This window comes from Equus quagga, chromosome 8 (genome assembly GCF_021613505.1).
Source record: "Equus quagga isolate Etosha38 chromosome 8, UCLA_HA_Equagga_1.0, whole genome shotgun sequence".
Taxonomy (NCBI): domain Eukaryota; kingdom Metazoa; phylum Chordata; class Mammalia; order Perissodactyla; family Equidae; genus Equus; species Equus quagga.
This window is the reverse complement of record NC_060274.1, coordinates 31184524-31199776: the sequence shown is the minus strand read 5'-3', so window position 1 is coordinate 31199776 and position 15253 is coordinate 31184524. Positions and strand designations below refer to the sequence as shown.

Below are 15253 nucleotides of genomic sequence, written 5' to 3'. Positions count from 1 at the left end.
TATCTTCTCTCCATGGAACACCCACTTCCTCCCCCTTGGGAATGCATCCTTCAGTTCAAGTGTTTCTCCTCTCTGAGCTTTCTCTGGTGTTCTTCCAGGAAGTCCGTTGTTTATAATTCCATGTACCTTTTACCCAGCTCTATTATAGTGCTTATTGCAGTTTGTTACGATGATTTAGAATGTCCACGCCCTGCTAGAATGTGAGCCCCTGAAGGGCAGTGTTGAAGTTGCGTTGTCTCCTTCAGATAAAATGCGTAGCACTTGGCATTAATACTTAGGACACAGTAAGTGCTCAGGTAAAACGTTTGAATTAATTAATTAGGTCTCTCTTTGGGTATAAGAATAAATCTGCAAAATAGCTCCTAAATTTTGATTGTGAAAAGAAGGAAAGAGGGTTAGAGATGTATTTTTGTAGTTAAAAGTTAGGAAACCTAAAATTGCTAATGATTTGTGTTCAAGAGCAAAGCCATCCTTATTCCAGAAAAAAAAGAATATCAAGAAAATAACTGGCCATCTTTTCCTCTTAGGTTTCATCAGGCACAGTTATCCTGAAAGACTAGCAAGTCCAGGTGAAACATTTGCTGGTGCTCTTGGGTCTGATGCTGGTGAACGCAGCCTCTCAACAAAGCGTTACATTGTGTTGGGCAAATTGAAAGTTCTGATACATCCTCTGGTGTTCGGTTATAAATGTTTTCAGGATAACCTGCCTTTCCAATGCGTAATAGAAATAAAAAGTAACTGTAGAGGGACTTTAATTAGAGAAGAGAACTTTCCCATAGCTAGCTCTTCTAAACAGTTCAGCAACCCTGTTAACAGGATGGAAGCTCAGAGCTAGATTCTAGCATCTCATTTCAAAAGTATAGCTGTGGTCCTACAAATATGTTTCGAAATCCATAAATGCTTACCGATATGCAGCAACAATCCTAGGGACTAAACAGCATCCCAAATGGCATTGGGAAACATACATGTTTATCTCTGCCTGGAAGGTTATTTAGCTGCAATTTTGAATGGTTTACAATCAACAGTAGATTATGTTAATACCCATTTCTATAAAGTTGAATCCATTAATGTGCTAATCAATCCCTCCCACACAAGGAATTTTATATTCTTTGGGAAGGTTTGGCACTAAATTAAAAATCACTTCTAAGATTTCTAACATTAAATAAGTTGATACATTCTGTTACACAGATAGCAACAGATTTCTTTTCCCATGTGTCACTTGAAGGTACTACATAAAAAACTAGTAGAAATATCGTGACGCATTTAATTCTCAAGGCAGAACTTAGTTGGTCGCCCCTTTCTAACAACTTAATCAGTTTTCATTGAAGGCAAATTCTTATGCCCAGGATTATAGGTCATGGCTACCAACCTTTAAAAAGAATCCACTTTTTAAAATGTTTCCCTTCTATAGGCATGTTAAAATGCTGCTAGTGGTTCCCAAGCCAGTTTGAACACCATAATTATCTGGGAAGCTTATTAAACTATACATTCCTGGGCTCCACACCCAGAGTTCCCAAAACAAAATGTTAGGTATCATCATTCATCATTTTCTCAGAATGTAGCAATTCCTGAAGAACCATATGCCAGACTACTTAGTGTGACACTGGAATATGCATTTTTGACAAACCTCTCATCCTCAAGTACTTTACATGTAAATGCCACTTTGATAAATACAGATAGGTGGAATGAAGCATTTCGCTAAAGTCTATATAAAGCTACAGTGCAAAGACAGTATTTCTTCATTTCTTTTTTGAGGAGCGTTACTGTAGTGTTAGACCTCTGACCTGAGAAGCTTGGGGTACTATTGCTGTGAACCTTTTCTTGCATTTCTTGAAGGTTTCATCAGAACAGCAACATAAGTTGTTTTATAAGAAATTTAGAATATTCTGATGGACTGAACTTTTTTCCTCTAGTAGATAAGTGTCAAGTCTTGTTAGCCTGGGAACCAGTTTCTCGTCTTTTAGGAGTGTTTAGGTTCATTGTGGGGGGAAAAAAGCCTTATTTCTAAACTCCTCCGCACTTTTAATATATATGAGTATCTTAAAAGGGGAGGGGTTAACTTATTTTAAACATAGTGACATTTCACCCTACTACTTTTACAACTAATTATTCTAAGATGTTTAGCCAATGTGATCTTTTAATTAAGGTTACTATTTTCCCCTAAATGTCAAACCAGTCATTTTTAATCCCAGAAGTGCAAATCTGACTAGAAAGAAGCATCACTTTATTTAGTATTAGTAACTTAAGAGCAGTAGATCTTTAAGAAATTTAGATGTCATGAGCTAGGACTTTAAGGATCCATTTCAACATAAAAAATTCAGGCCTAATGTCAGTAAATTTCCTCATCATATATTTCCACATGTTTTGGTATCATGTTCACCAGGCAACTTTATGGCTATAATTAGATTTCTTCCATAGTTTACCTCCTTGGAGGTAATACACTGGCCAAAGAAATATGTGTCTTTGCTTCATAATTTGATAAATCAGATTATTATTTTTTTAACCACACACGCTCACCTGTCTCTTCACTGATTACTGTGCCTTCAGCCTGAGAGACATTGACTTGCTTATCAACAAAGTCAGCTGTCTTGATCCCACATGTTTAAAGTCCCCACTTTAGATTGGTAAATAAGCTTCTTTTGATTTTTTTTCATTTATAAAAGCTAAATATAAGAACAAATTACTTCAGTAAGTCAATTATGCCAAATGCCAAAGCATATGGAGATACATATAAAAAAAATAGAGTAAACTGAAAAAATTCGTTCTTTCATCAGGCTGGTAATAAACATTGATTTGTGTGTGTGTGATTGTTTCTGAGTATACTGACATGTCTTTCAGTCTTGAGTATCTCCCACTATGGCTGCTATATTACCCAGAAGATGAACCAGAAACAGAAAGTGTACCATTTAGTTTCCCTTGGATCCAAGTTAAAGCTCAACCAGGTCTTTCCCTGCTGATTCTGCAAAGCTAGTTGTCTTGGCTGTGTTTCACTAGTTACTAGGTAGGGACCTTGGGAATCTTGTTCATCCATTCATAAGCATCATTATTTAGATGATGAGGCATTTGGCTACCTTGAGAGTCATAGTTACTCCCTGTGTTACCCTCACTTCATTGAATTTCTTCACTATGACATTCAGAGCGCTGGGCAGAAATCACTTATTAGTTTTGGGGACTTTGGTATTTTTTCAAGTTAGAGTTGCGCTAAATTGGAAAATAAAGTAGTCCACATCATTAGCTATGGGGTTCTTTAACCTGAAAGGCAGAAGACAGCATAATTGCATTTAATTATGGATAAGATAAAGAATTGTGGGGTGAGAAGGGAAGAAATTTTTTTAAGGTGACTATATTTTAACTCTTCTTGCCTAATAAATTTATTGGAATATGAAATTTAGTCCTTCTAGCATTCCATTGTGTTAATCATTCTTCCTGCTCAAGAGGCAGTGAAGAATAATTTATGAGTGGCTGCAGTTATAACTATGCTGTATATGCATCCAAGGGTGGAGATGAGGATGGAGTTAAAGGTGTTAAAGAGAAGAAGTTGGCCTTCATTTTTTGTTGTTAATCATTTGATGGTTTCTATTGCCCCTAGAGACTCATCTGAAGTATCACTATTCTTAGAACCAGAGTTTATTCAAGGGCCAAAAACACGAACAAGAATACCCCATTAAAATTCCTCGCAAACCTTGTAGATCTTAAAAGAGCAGGTGTATCTGTGGGCTGTCACAGTGGTCAGTCTTGCTCCGTTCAGCATAAGCTTAACAAATAATAGTGGAGACTGACAGAATTTAGGATTTGCCAAAAACCCTCTAAGGTACCCAGTGTTAGCTAATTCCTCTCCCTTTTTATGCATGTATTAGTTTGCCCAATGAGTGATTGACTTCTGTTTGAACAGCCACAGTGATACTGGGGCAGTTTATTGTGTTTTTAGACAGCTCTTTTTTCCTGAGGACCCCTAGAACTGAATACAATATCCTAAATTGATTCTGTGTCACAAAACATGAGTACAGTGAGGACTTGGGTAGGTGGAAACGGCATAACTTGTTTGGATGCGTAGCTCACTCCATAAGTAGACTAACCAAGTGAACAAGAAGCTGTTGGAGAAACTTAAAGGTTCTTTTTCCAGGTGTTATTTTTAAACCTATGGGAATACTTTCATAAAAGAACAGTAATTTCCATTATGTTAGCTGCTAGAATGACAGTGGCAAGTTTTAGGAGCTATTTGTTACATGTAAAACTATAAAATTATATGCATAAGTATATGATTGTTGTACCTGTGTTGCAATAAACTTAAATCTCAGTTTCATTTATTTCTTAGTTTATAATCATAAAGTTTCTCTTCCCCCAGGCTGTAGTGTGAGTATATTTTAATACTTGCTGTATTAATTGACCAAACAGAAGCACTCAGCAATAATCTGATTTGCCAAAAAGCATTATGGTCAAGACCAAGTTGAATTAAATATCCAGCCAGCACTTTTAAGTTTCTGTGAACATATATGCATGCATGAAGTTGAGCTTTCTTTACCCTTTTCCTGTTAAGGACTAGAATGGGAATGGGCAAGCTACAGCAAGCACAGCCTCTGTTTTTAGAACCTGGAAGTTAAGAACGTTTTTTCCATTTTTAAAGGATTGTTGGGGTGTGGTGGGGGGCCCTATGTGACTGAGACTTACATGGCCTGAAAAGCCTAAAATATTTCCTATGACCCTAGACAGGAAAAAATTTGTGGATTCCTGGACTAGAGCAATTAAAGGAAATATTTTGAACATAAGACTTCTAAAAACAAATAATGCTCAAATGCAACTAGTAACCCAGAGAGCCTGCTGGTCATCAAGGGATCAGTCAGTTCATAGAAAAGACGGAACCCAGCTTAGCCAGGAGGTCAGGATACAAATAGTAAGAATTGGCTAATGAACAGGCAAAGAATTATATACATATACCATGCCACACCCAGTAGATAGGGTTCATATGCCTTCGTTAAAATGAATTTATACTAACATGTAAAAAATGTTCTTGATATATTTAAGCTATTAGTATAGGACTTTATAACCCATATCTTAGTGACATACAGGAAGAAAATGTAATTAAAGAAGATACAGCAACTAGCAAATATAGACATGTTAACTTTGATTTAGTGCATACTTCTCTAGTAGGAGTTTGACTTAATCTCACTCTTAACCTACTGAGTGCTAGGTTGAGTCATGCGTAGCTTTACAACAGGGATGTGTTCTGAGAAATGTGTTGTTCGTTAGGCGATTTCATCGTTGTATGACAGGAGAGTGTACTTACACAAACCTAGATGGTATAGCCTACTACACACATAGACTATGTGGTACTAATCTTAGGGGACCACTGTCGTATACGTGGTCCATCATTGACTGAAACTTCGTTATGTGATGCATGACTGTAGTAGTTGATTGTACAACAAAATGCTCTGAAGTATCATTTTGGCAATACCCTTATCTTAAAGAGAAACGGCAACTAATAGGTTAAGTTGTGAGCCAAGGCCTATATCTTGCTCAGTAGTCAAAAAAGAGTGATGGGGGCCAGCCCAGTGGTGTAGTGGTTGGGTTTGCTTACTCCTCTTCAGCAGCTCAGGGTTGACAGGTTCGGATCCCAGGCATGGACCTACACACTGCTCATCAGGCCATGCTGTGGTGGCTTCCTACATGTAAAACAGAGGAAGATTGGCATGGATATTAGCTCAGGGCCAATCTTCCTTACCCCACCCCACCCCAAAAAAAGGAATGGGATAAGTGACATGAATAAGTGGAAAGAGATAATTTGCCTTTTCTCTGGGAAAACTTAACCTTCAAAGCTGACACCACTAAGTTAAAGTTTTAATGCAATGGAACCACTTGAATACTTTTTATTACTTGACAGACTAATAAAGTTAATCAGACATAATAAACATTGTCAAGATTTTCTATTAAGATCAGAGCCTCTTCAGTGAGGTGTGAGCATTTTATAAAGCAATTATCAAAGCTATAGTGGACTTAAAAATTGGTCATCAATGCATGGTACATCCCATACATAGCTGCCCTCCTTGGATAGCCTTTGACTCATGCCAAAATTTAAAACAGCGCTGTGTCCTTAATAACATTCCCCAGAAAGAGAACCTACTTCATGAGACATAAATAAGTAATGTATGTTTTACTAACAATTTCACAGGATTTGTAAAAATACCCTGTTTTGTTCACAAAATCCCATGCGGTTATCTCTTGTGGTTTTTTTAAATTGTGGTCAAAAGAAACATAGAATGTGAAATCTACCCTTTGAACAAATTCTAAAGTGTACAGTACAGTATTGTTTTCCCTGAGCTTTTGATTCTCACTTCCAGCTGCCCAGTCCTTCTAAAAATTTCCTCCTTTTAAATCTTCTTTCTTATGCAGTTGTAGGCAATATACAACCGCAGTAAGTATATTCTTACACTTGCTGAGGAAGTAGCAAATATGATCAGTTTCTGTGTTCTTCTGTCATGTGGCACTGATCCTTGATGCAGGGTCCCACTGCACATAGGACTGATAGTAATAAGAACCCTGTAGCTGCCTGTCAACAGAGGGGCAAAGCTGTACATGAAACATAGCAGCTGTCTAACATCTTTGGGAAACATCTCACTTGATTGGCCAACTAATTTTACCAGGTATTCGGCAAGGTGTAACTGCAGTACGAGGTCTTTTTTTTTTACATCTTGATTCAGCTCTTGGGTCTGCAAAGTCTTGATTTGCTAACTCCATTTCCCTCAACCTAGGCCCTTACTCAGCATTAACCAAAGCAATAAAGAATTGTATATTTTAATCATAAATACGTGGTGGAGAAAAACTGGTTTGATAAACTTGGGATATATTATCTCTGAACCTGAACATCTTGGATAAATAACATAAAGCATTTGTGAAACAGATTTTTCTATAGAACGGCCGCAGTTTCCATCCAGCACATTTCCTTTGGCAGTGTTCCTTCTTTATAATACAATAAAACTTGAAGAATTCGAAAGCAAATTTGCACTTTTGCGCCAGTTACTCAGTTTGGTAGCTGTCATGCCTCCATTGCTATTTTCCATCTGATTCTATAAAATCTACAAGTTGCCAGGATAAACTCGGACAACCAAAGAAAGGATTCTACGCAAGGGTGATGTATTTGCCTCTAAGGCACTGGCTCCTAAAATGTGCATCCTGGGTCAACCTGCATCAGAATTACCTGCTTGTTTAGGGTACAGACTATTGACAAACCTTCCGAGTCAAAATCACATCAGTCCTATATATTAGAAAGGTAACTAATCCAAAGGAATGTTCCTTTTTTGAGATTTTGAAACTGCAGTGAAGAGATTGTCCCATTTTTAAATAGGATTATGAGAAATACCATAATGTTAGACTCCTTATTTATGGGATGTGTTATGAAACCCAGATAATATTTTAACATGCTTTTAGGAATGCAGATATTATAGGGCATAGCATGAACAACTGTAAAGAGCGGTGTATTTGGGCGGTCATGGATTTGTTTAGGGAGCTGTGAATTTACAATGCAATCCTATAGGGAAAGGAGGGGGAGAAAACTGCTATTTTGAGCTGCACGCAGAAGAACTGCATCACATCTCAGATTGATACTCCCTCTCCTCTCTCTATTCCTGTTGAACAGGAAAACTGCATGATAAAAGGTAACTTGATATAAAAAAAAGATATTTAACTGTAGGAGGTCAGAGAATAAGAAGAAAATACCACTTTCAAAAATTAGTTGTGGGGGGAGGAGGTTCACCTGGCCAATAACAAAGGGATTAACATCAATTTTTATCTAAAAGGAAGTTACCTACCTGCCTAGCATGTTCAACCTAAACTGATAATGCTACGCACGTGACTGTTCGCTGAGAGGCTTTCTTAATTTTTTTTTTAACAAGTTACATTAGTATCCTGTAAACCCGGCCCTAGTCAAGGGGAATCCAGCGACAAAACCCAGACTCTTTGTACAGAAGGAATACAGCTTTAAAACGCCCCCAAAGTATGGATTAGGATAGTGATGGATCACACTCCTTCCTTTTCGGATGGTTTCATGGAACCAAGTTATTTGCCATGAAGAACCAACATCTGATTCCCACATGGAAGGCATAATAGGGAAAGGCAGCGTGTGGGCCTGATCTGGAGTGTCGTGAAGTAGGCCTGCTGCGGATAGCAGTGTACCTTTTCCCGGGACGCTCTTTGCTGGCCAGGAGCCAGCTCCAGGGAAATAAGCTAAATGGCCTGAACAGTTCCTTCCTTCCCGAGTGTCGTGCCGCGAGGCCTCCGAATCCCTCCTCAGCCCGGTCAAGTGTGCTTCGCGGCGCCCAGCTCGGACTGTCTCGGGCTCCGGGCGGGGACGCCGCGGCGCGTGCTCTCCCCGCGGCCTCGCGGAAGCCCGCTGGCCGAGAGGGGCCGAGGACAGGCCGGGGAGCTGTTTGGAGAGAACGCCGGCCCTGCGCGGAGCCTGGCCGGTCCACAGCGGGAGGCTCCGGAACCCGGCGCTGACCTTCCGTGGAAGCGGCGCTGCGAGTGTCGTCTGCGGACACCCGGCCGCGCCCGCCAGGGGAGGCGGCCTTTGTGAGGGCTCGCCCCTTTCTCGCGGGTGGGCGCCCGCGCGGCCCGTCCGGAGCGCGAGCGGCGGGGAAGGGCGTCGGCCGCGCTGCTTCCTGCGTCACGGGGCGACGGGGCGCGCCGCCGCCCTCTCAGGCCGGAGACCGCCGGCAGGCCCGCGGGCCGGGGGAGCTGGGCCACGGCCTCGGAGGAGAGAGGAAGCGCGCTTCCCCGCGGCGGGCGGCGCCGGACGCCCAGCCGGGCCGCTTCCGCCCGCGCCGTCTGTGGCCGTTGCGCGGCGGGGGCTCTTCCGGTGCCCGGTGCCCTCTTGGTCGCCCGCTCCCCTTAACCCCGCTGCGCCGCCCTCCCTCCGGAGAGCCTGCTCAGCGCCGCTGCCAGCTCTGCGGCCGCCATCTTCTGGCCTCAGGTCGCCGCCCGCGCCCCCGCTGCGCTGGCGCCGGGAGGAAATGGATGCCGGCCTCGGGCTGGGTTGCTGGTGACGGCAGCGGGGTCCACCTCACAGGGAGCCGAGGGAGTGGAGGCGTAGCAGGAGGTGACTAACTGCCCCGACCCCCGCACGTTTTAGGCCGCTGCCTGGCGGCCTCTGCGCTCCCCGACGCTGGCCCTACGGTTGGGATGGGGCGCAGAGGGCGGGCGCGGGAGCGAGGCCAGCCTGCTCTCTGGTTCACTGATGACTCTGCTCGTTGTCTGTGCTTAGGGCAGTTTACACGGGAATTGCAAAGAATTAGACGAGAGGTTATCTTCCACCGAACAATGGGCGAACTCCACGCTCGTGAGTGACTCCCGGTGCTCCGAGGCCTGCGGTGTTGAGGAGTTTGAACGTTTCCCTGCCGGGCGGGGTCCGATTCTGGACGCCCGGCAGGACTCTCAGTCCTGGCCCCCGACACAGCCTGGACGGTGCCCTCAACACCGCGACCCCGTGGAGCGAAGCCGCTCGCGGCCGGCGGCCGAGGAGCTGGAGCTTCCTTACGCCTCAGAACACTTAACCTCCATGTAAATCACGCTGCAATAAGACAAACCCAAAAGTGAAATGGAAGACCGTCTACTGACACGGAGAGATGAGCATCATGTGTAGTTTAATGAAATCACATGCACACGGTAATCGCATTTTGGTAAAAAAAAATGTACCCGTAAGGATATACATCAAAATGTTAATGATTTCCTCTTTCTATTTTTAAAATGTTCTGCAGTGATGATGTGTTGCTCTTGTAATAGTGGGAAACAATAAAGATTATTTTGTAAACTGTCTTTGTGATTTATGAGAGATGTATATTCTGTTAGCTAACTCAACTTTCACAGAGGAAAATAAATAGTTTGATATGTCTATATTTCTATATCTTGATTTGTTTGGAAATCTGGAGTTATCACTAAAAGATGTTGACTCGAGGTTGGAGTCTTGTTCCTTTTCATTTAAGCTGTTGTATATGGATTTTCTTCTTTTTCTTAAATGTACGCACGTTTTACTGTGTTAAGTAAAATTGAAAAGCTAAAACTACATCTCAGTGCAGTTGTTAGAAATGTATTTCCATCCCGGTTGCTCTGTCCTTTCCCTTCTCCACCCAGCAGGCTGAGCAAAGAGAAATTAAACACCAGGCTGAAAGGTACTTTGAATAACAATCAGGATCAAGTAGAGACAAATTATGAATTGCTCAATATAAAGCATGAGATTCTTTCTTTTTTTTAATTGAGGGGATAGAAATACAGCTTCTTAATTATCATAAACTGCGTCATACTCTTTTTGGGAGGGCCTTTTGGCTTGAATCCATTACTGATTATATATCTGGTAGCACTGTGGGAACTGTATTATTATCCAAACAGCCTTAAAGTCGCAGCTTGTATATTTGGCGCCCTCTACAGCATTATTTGTAAGTGACAAAAGCAGCTTTCCTTACTGAGCTGTTGTCTGGAAGATGGTAAAATGTAAATTTCAGTCCCCCTTCCCAGTGTGATTCATCTCATTTCTTTCCCTGGCATCCAAAGAGACTTACCCCTCTCTGCACCTACACATTAATTCCTAGCGATGACACTCCCTAGGCTGTTACCTTGCTCTGGTTCCTTAATCTCGAGGCTTCAATTTCCTCATTTATAAAATGAAGTTGATAATTGTAAGAACCACATACGGTTCCTCTCAGGACTAGATGAACGAATATGTGTAATGTGGATGCCCTGCGCACAGTAGGAGCTCAATAATTGCTAGCTGTTTTTTACATATAAATAGATCCAGTCAATACTAAACATGCTTGAAGACAGCAATCAATCTTGACTCAGGTGTTGTAATCAGCCAGTTGGGGAATGCGAAGAATGTTAAAGAGTGGCTAAGAAAATAAAGAATACAAGCCTGGATATGATTCTAATCTCTGGTCAGTTCCTGCCAATTGTGGTGTCTGGAAGCACGTTCAATTCCTTTGGATCCTTCACAGTGCCTATCATTGCATGCCCTTAAGAAATATTTGTCTTGTTTTAATGTTCAAGGTAAGTGATTATATGGTAGATCTTGGAAAATATAGAAAATGCAGAATGACAGAAAAAATAATTAGTCCAAAAAATTGAAGATTTGGATTCAAACTTCTGATTTCTAAGCCAGAGTCTCCAAATGCCATTTTTTGGGTTAGTGTGCTTTCTGAACGGGCTGTGGACAGTATTTGTGTTATCATTGTACCAGTGTGAATGCAGCATGATTGACTCTATGGAACCCATGTAAATCAGAATTTACAAATCAATGAAAGTAGTAAGTTCCACAATTCTCATCCATTGTCACCTAATTATAGCATTGCTTAGGCTATGCAGCTAAAATTTATTTCCTCTGACACAGTCCAAGAATTACCTGCCCTCTCCAGATATCCTGAGAAACCATCTATGGTTCTTTTCCTGCAGTGACAGACATGGACGTTGGTGCTTAACATCTGTACCTCCTGGGCTCCCCGAGTCCCTCTGGAGCCTTTACTTGGTCCTATATATAATAAATGTCCCCATGCTTGTTTTTCCTAAGTGTGTTGTATTAGACATATCACTACTGTTTCTCCTTCTCTTCCACTACTTCAGTGCTAAACCAGATTAATTTTCTCATCAACAGCTCTGGCTAAGTGTTTATTGAGCCTCTATTATATGCTCGGACACTATGCTAAGCACTTTACGTACATTATTTCTAACACAACCACAATCCAGTAAGGTAGAGGGTATTATCCCCGTTTTCTAGGGGAGAAAATTGCGCTAGGTCACCCAGATGGTAAGTGTCAGAGCCAGACTTCTAACCTGAGTCAGTCTCTAGAACCCATGGCTTCAACGCTGCCTCAGAAACACTTGCCAAAGGGAGAATTTTGAGTTACGCAGACTTCAGAAGTGCAAGGAGAATCTTGCAACTCCCTTCAGGCACTAATCCATCAGTTCTGAGGCTCCCTCCTTTTCAAGAAAGCCCATCGATCTAGCCCTGCCATAGTGATACCTATTAGAACCACGAGGGTCCATATTTGCTTGCCATCTTGCAGTTTGCAAAGGTTGACCCATGGGGAATCATATTTTGTGTTCCAGAACAGCTTGGGCTCATCATCCGCTGAACCTCCAAGCTGGGGCAGCAAGTTCTTTTCTGGCAGAAGATTGCAGCTGCTACTATTTACCACCCAGGGGATACACTGAATCCCCAGCCTTACAGCTGGGAACACAGATCTGGCTGTGCAAGCCTATAAAAGAAATCCTGACAAAAGAGGAGGAGTGTTCACATGCCAGCCATCCTGGTCACAGTGCACTGGGCAATGAGCTCTCCTGCTGGAAGCTGTGCCGCAGAACCAAAGGCATGGTCTTGGCCACCAAACCCACAGTCAGCAGTCCTTAGTCAGCTGGGCCTTCCCAACACATGTGCTCATTCAATTGTGCCAAGCGTGTGGTCTCCTAATTTCTTTTCCTCTCTCTCACTCTCCCTCTTTCCCTCTACCCCCAACTTGCTCTTGTCCTTACAAGTTTCCTCCAGGTTTACACCTCAACCTCATTGTAGGATCCCAGCGGATGCCAAGGCTTGCGTGGGTGGAAGATTATAAATCAAAGCCTTAGACGCAGGCATGAGGGAGGGGCCCCCAGAGGGTGGAAGGGCCACAACTTGAAAACAAATGAGCCTCTTTCATCCCAGTGGGATTTTTGTTGTTGTTTTCTAAAGCCTGCTGTTCCGGCAGGGCGCTTCACCAGAAGCTGTGGTTTCTGGAACTTTCAGAAAGAGTAAGCACTAGCACAGTCGTCCATATGTGTGTCCTCTGACAGTTTCAGCAAAACTTGGGGGCCTGGAGAAGGTCTGTTACTTAAACAAGCCTCAGTTTCTCATATGTTTCCATTTGAAGAGCAGCTTAAAGCATAGCGTCAGTCATCGTTTTCTCCGTAATTAATAAGTTTCACAGAATGGCTGGAGGGGTCAGATTTGAGAGATCTGACTGGATAGAACTTAAGAAAAATTAAATCTTGTCAGTTCTCAGTTGTTTGTCCTAGTGGAGGGGATCCAGAGACAGAGAATTCTAGTGGGACTTGAATTCACTGTTCATTTTCATTTGGTTTTATGAGGCATTTTAGTAATTAACATTTTTATATGGGTGTGTCTCCGGTTCTGGGAATTTACGACTGTTTACATCAAATAACAAAGCTACTCAGTAAAGATGCTGACGGGGCTGGAAGGCTGTCAGATGGTCTTCCAGCCTCAACTCTGCTCAGTGAGAGCTGGAAACACAATGGGCTTTGGCCTCAGACCATGGAAGGTTTAAACCCCAATGCTGCTGTGTGACTTTTCAGCTTCCTTACTTGAAAAATTGGGAAAATGAAATACTATCGAGTACCTCAAGCATGGTATCAGAGAATAACCTCGGAAGTTGAGAGGGAGTTCTCAGACACAACGATGAAGTGTATCCAGCAGTCAACTGGGTGTTATTTTAATCTGGATGGATTAAAGACTTCCATGAGTAGACCAGAGCTGCTAACCGGCTTGGGTTGGGGGGAGCTTCAGCAACCTCTCTTTATGACATTCTGAGTATAGATTAAAAAGGGACTCAGCAGGACCCAAGAAGGTCACAGGCTAGAGTTAAGTCTCTTGCTGGAATCTCGCCAATGAGCAACCAGCTCAGAAGGAAAGCATACTTAGTGTTCCTAAGAGCCATCCCAAAAATTCAGGATTTCTATTAAGTGGTTGCTCCGTGGCTTATCCTTAGTCATCTTAACTTATTCTGTGTGTTAATACATGAATAATTATAGTTCTCAATAATTTGTTTGCATTCTTACTAAGTGGCAGGTGTGGCCTTGAATTCACCACATTGCCTGAGAGGCTAGATGGCAAGAAAAGCTCATTTGGGCAGCCCTCCTACACAAAACCCTTGGCACCACTTGCACAAATTTTGAATTGGAGTGTGGGGGGACAAAAGAGGGGTTGGTCAGTATCAGGCAGAAAGATGGAAACTAAGAACCCAAGCATACGTGATCAGCTGAAAATACCAGATGAGTTTCTGCAGTGTCTTCACCATCCCAATTATATAACATGTTCTGAAATAAGGAGTCACTCTTGATCACTGAGGTAGAATTGGGTCCTTGCACCCATAAGCAAAAGAAAGCTTGACTAACTCGATTGTACATTCTTTACAAAGGGCACACTCGGTTTCAGGATCAGGAAGTCTGTTGTACTAAATGTTTAGATCTGGTATTACTTAGGATAGAGGTTCAACAACTGACAAAGAGATGCCAGAATACAGTGGTTGTTCAGCAGTGTCAGGGGCCCAGTGTGTTTTCCTTGTTGTGCTGCCACCCTTGGTCAATACTTGGCTTCCGTTTGCAATCCTGAGTGCGTGACTCCTCAGCTGCTCCAGCTCCAACTCTCACATCTTCATTCTAGCAGGAAAGGAGAAAGTGAAGACATTCTTCTTTAAGGGCAACAATCTGGATGTTACATACATCAACTTCTACTCCCAACTTAGGCCACATCTACCTGCAAGGAAGGCAGGGAAACTTGGTGACCACGTGTCTTGCCGGAAGTTCTGTTATATAAGAAAAGAAGTACAGACTGGAGGACAACTGCAGTTTCTGCCATGGTTCCCTTCTGTGGTTTTCCACTCCAAACCTACTGAAGAATTCAAAGTGCTGAGCTAGAAGCTCCTGGAATTCCCTGTGTACAGAAAACATTGAAAACTAGAGGCAGTTTTACCCCCTCTGTTTTTGGACAGCATGGGTAATACATGTTTATTCTTAGGGGAAAAAATAGAAAATACAAAATGGTAAGAACTGAAGAACAAGCATCCTGAGACTCCATGCCCCAGTGATGATGCTAGGATTTTGATATCTTCCCTGATAGACTTGCCTAACGCAACTGGAGACATAACAGAAAATCTTGGGGTAGTAATTGACATTACATGATGGTGATGGTAAGTGGCCTATATTCTTGTGGGGTGGCAAGGGAGAGCTCTTTAAATCTAACCTGTCATATGGTTGAAAGAAAACAGAAATTGGGGGACTTGGCTTTTCGTTCCACCTCTTACTTGACCCCTGTGTGACCCTGGGTAAGTAACCAATTCTTTTTTTTGTTGTTTTTTGAGGAAGATTAGCCCTGAGCTAATATCTGCCACCAATCCTCCTCTTTTTGCTGAGGAAGACTGGCCCTGAGCTCACATCTGTGCCCATCTTCCGTTACTTTATATGTGGGACACCTACCACAGCATGGCTTGCCAAGCAGTGCCATGTC

The 15253-nt window shown here is 42.5% G+C and overlaps 1 protein-coding gene across 1 annotated transcript in view; it reads left to right on the top strand.

The window, feature by feature from the left end:
• The window catches only part of LOC124243285 (basic proline-rich protein-like), a 55009-nt gene extending 39842 nt beyond the window's left edge, over positions 1 to 15167 (top strand). Inside the window, exon 3 of the mRNA XM_046668912.1 lies at positions 9254 to 15167. Within this exon, the coding sequence (XP_046524868.1) occupies positions 9254 to 9284 (31 nt within the window). The 3' untranslated portion in view covers positions 9285 to 15167. The remainder of the gene's footprint in view (positions 1 to 9253) is intronic.
• The last annotated feature ends 86 nt before the right edge of the window (positions 15168 to 15253 follow it).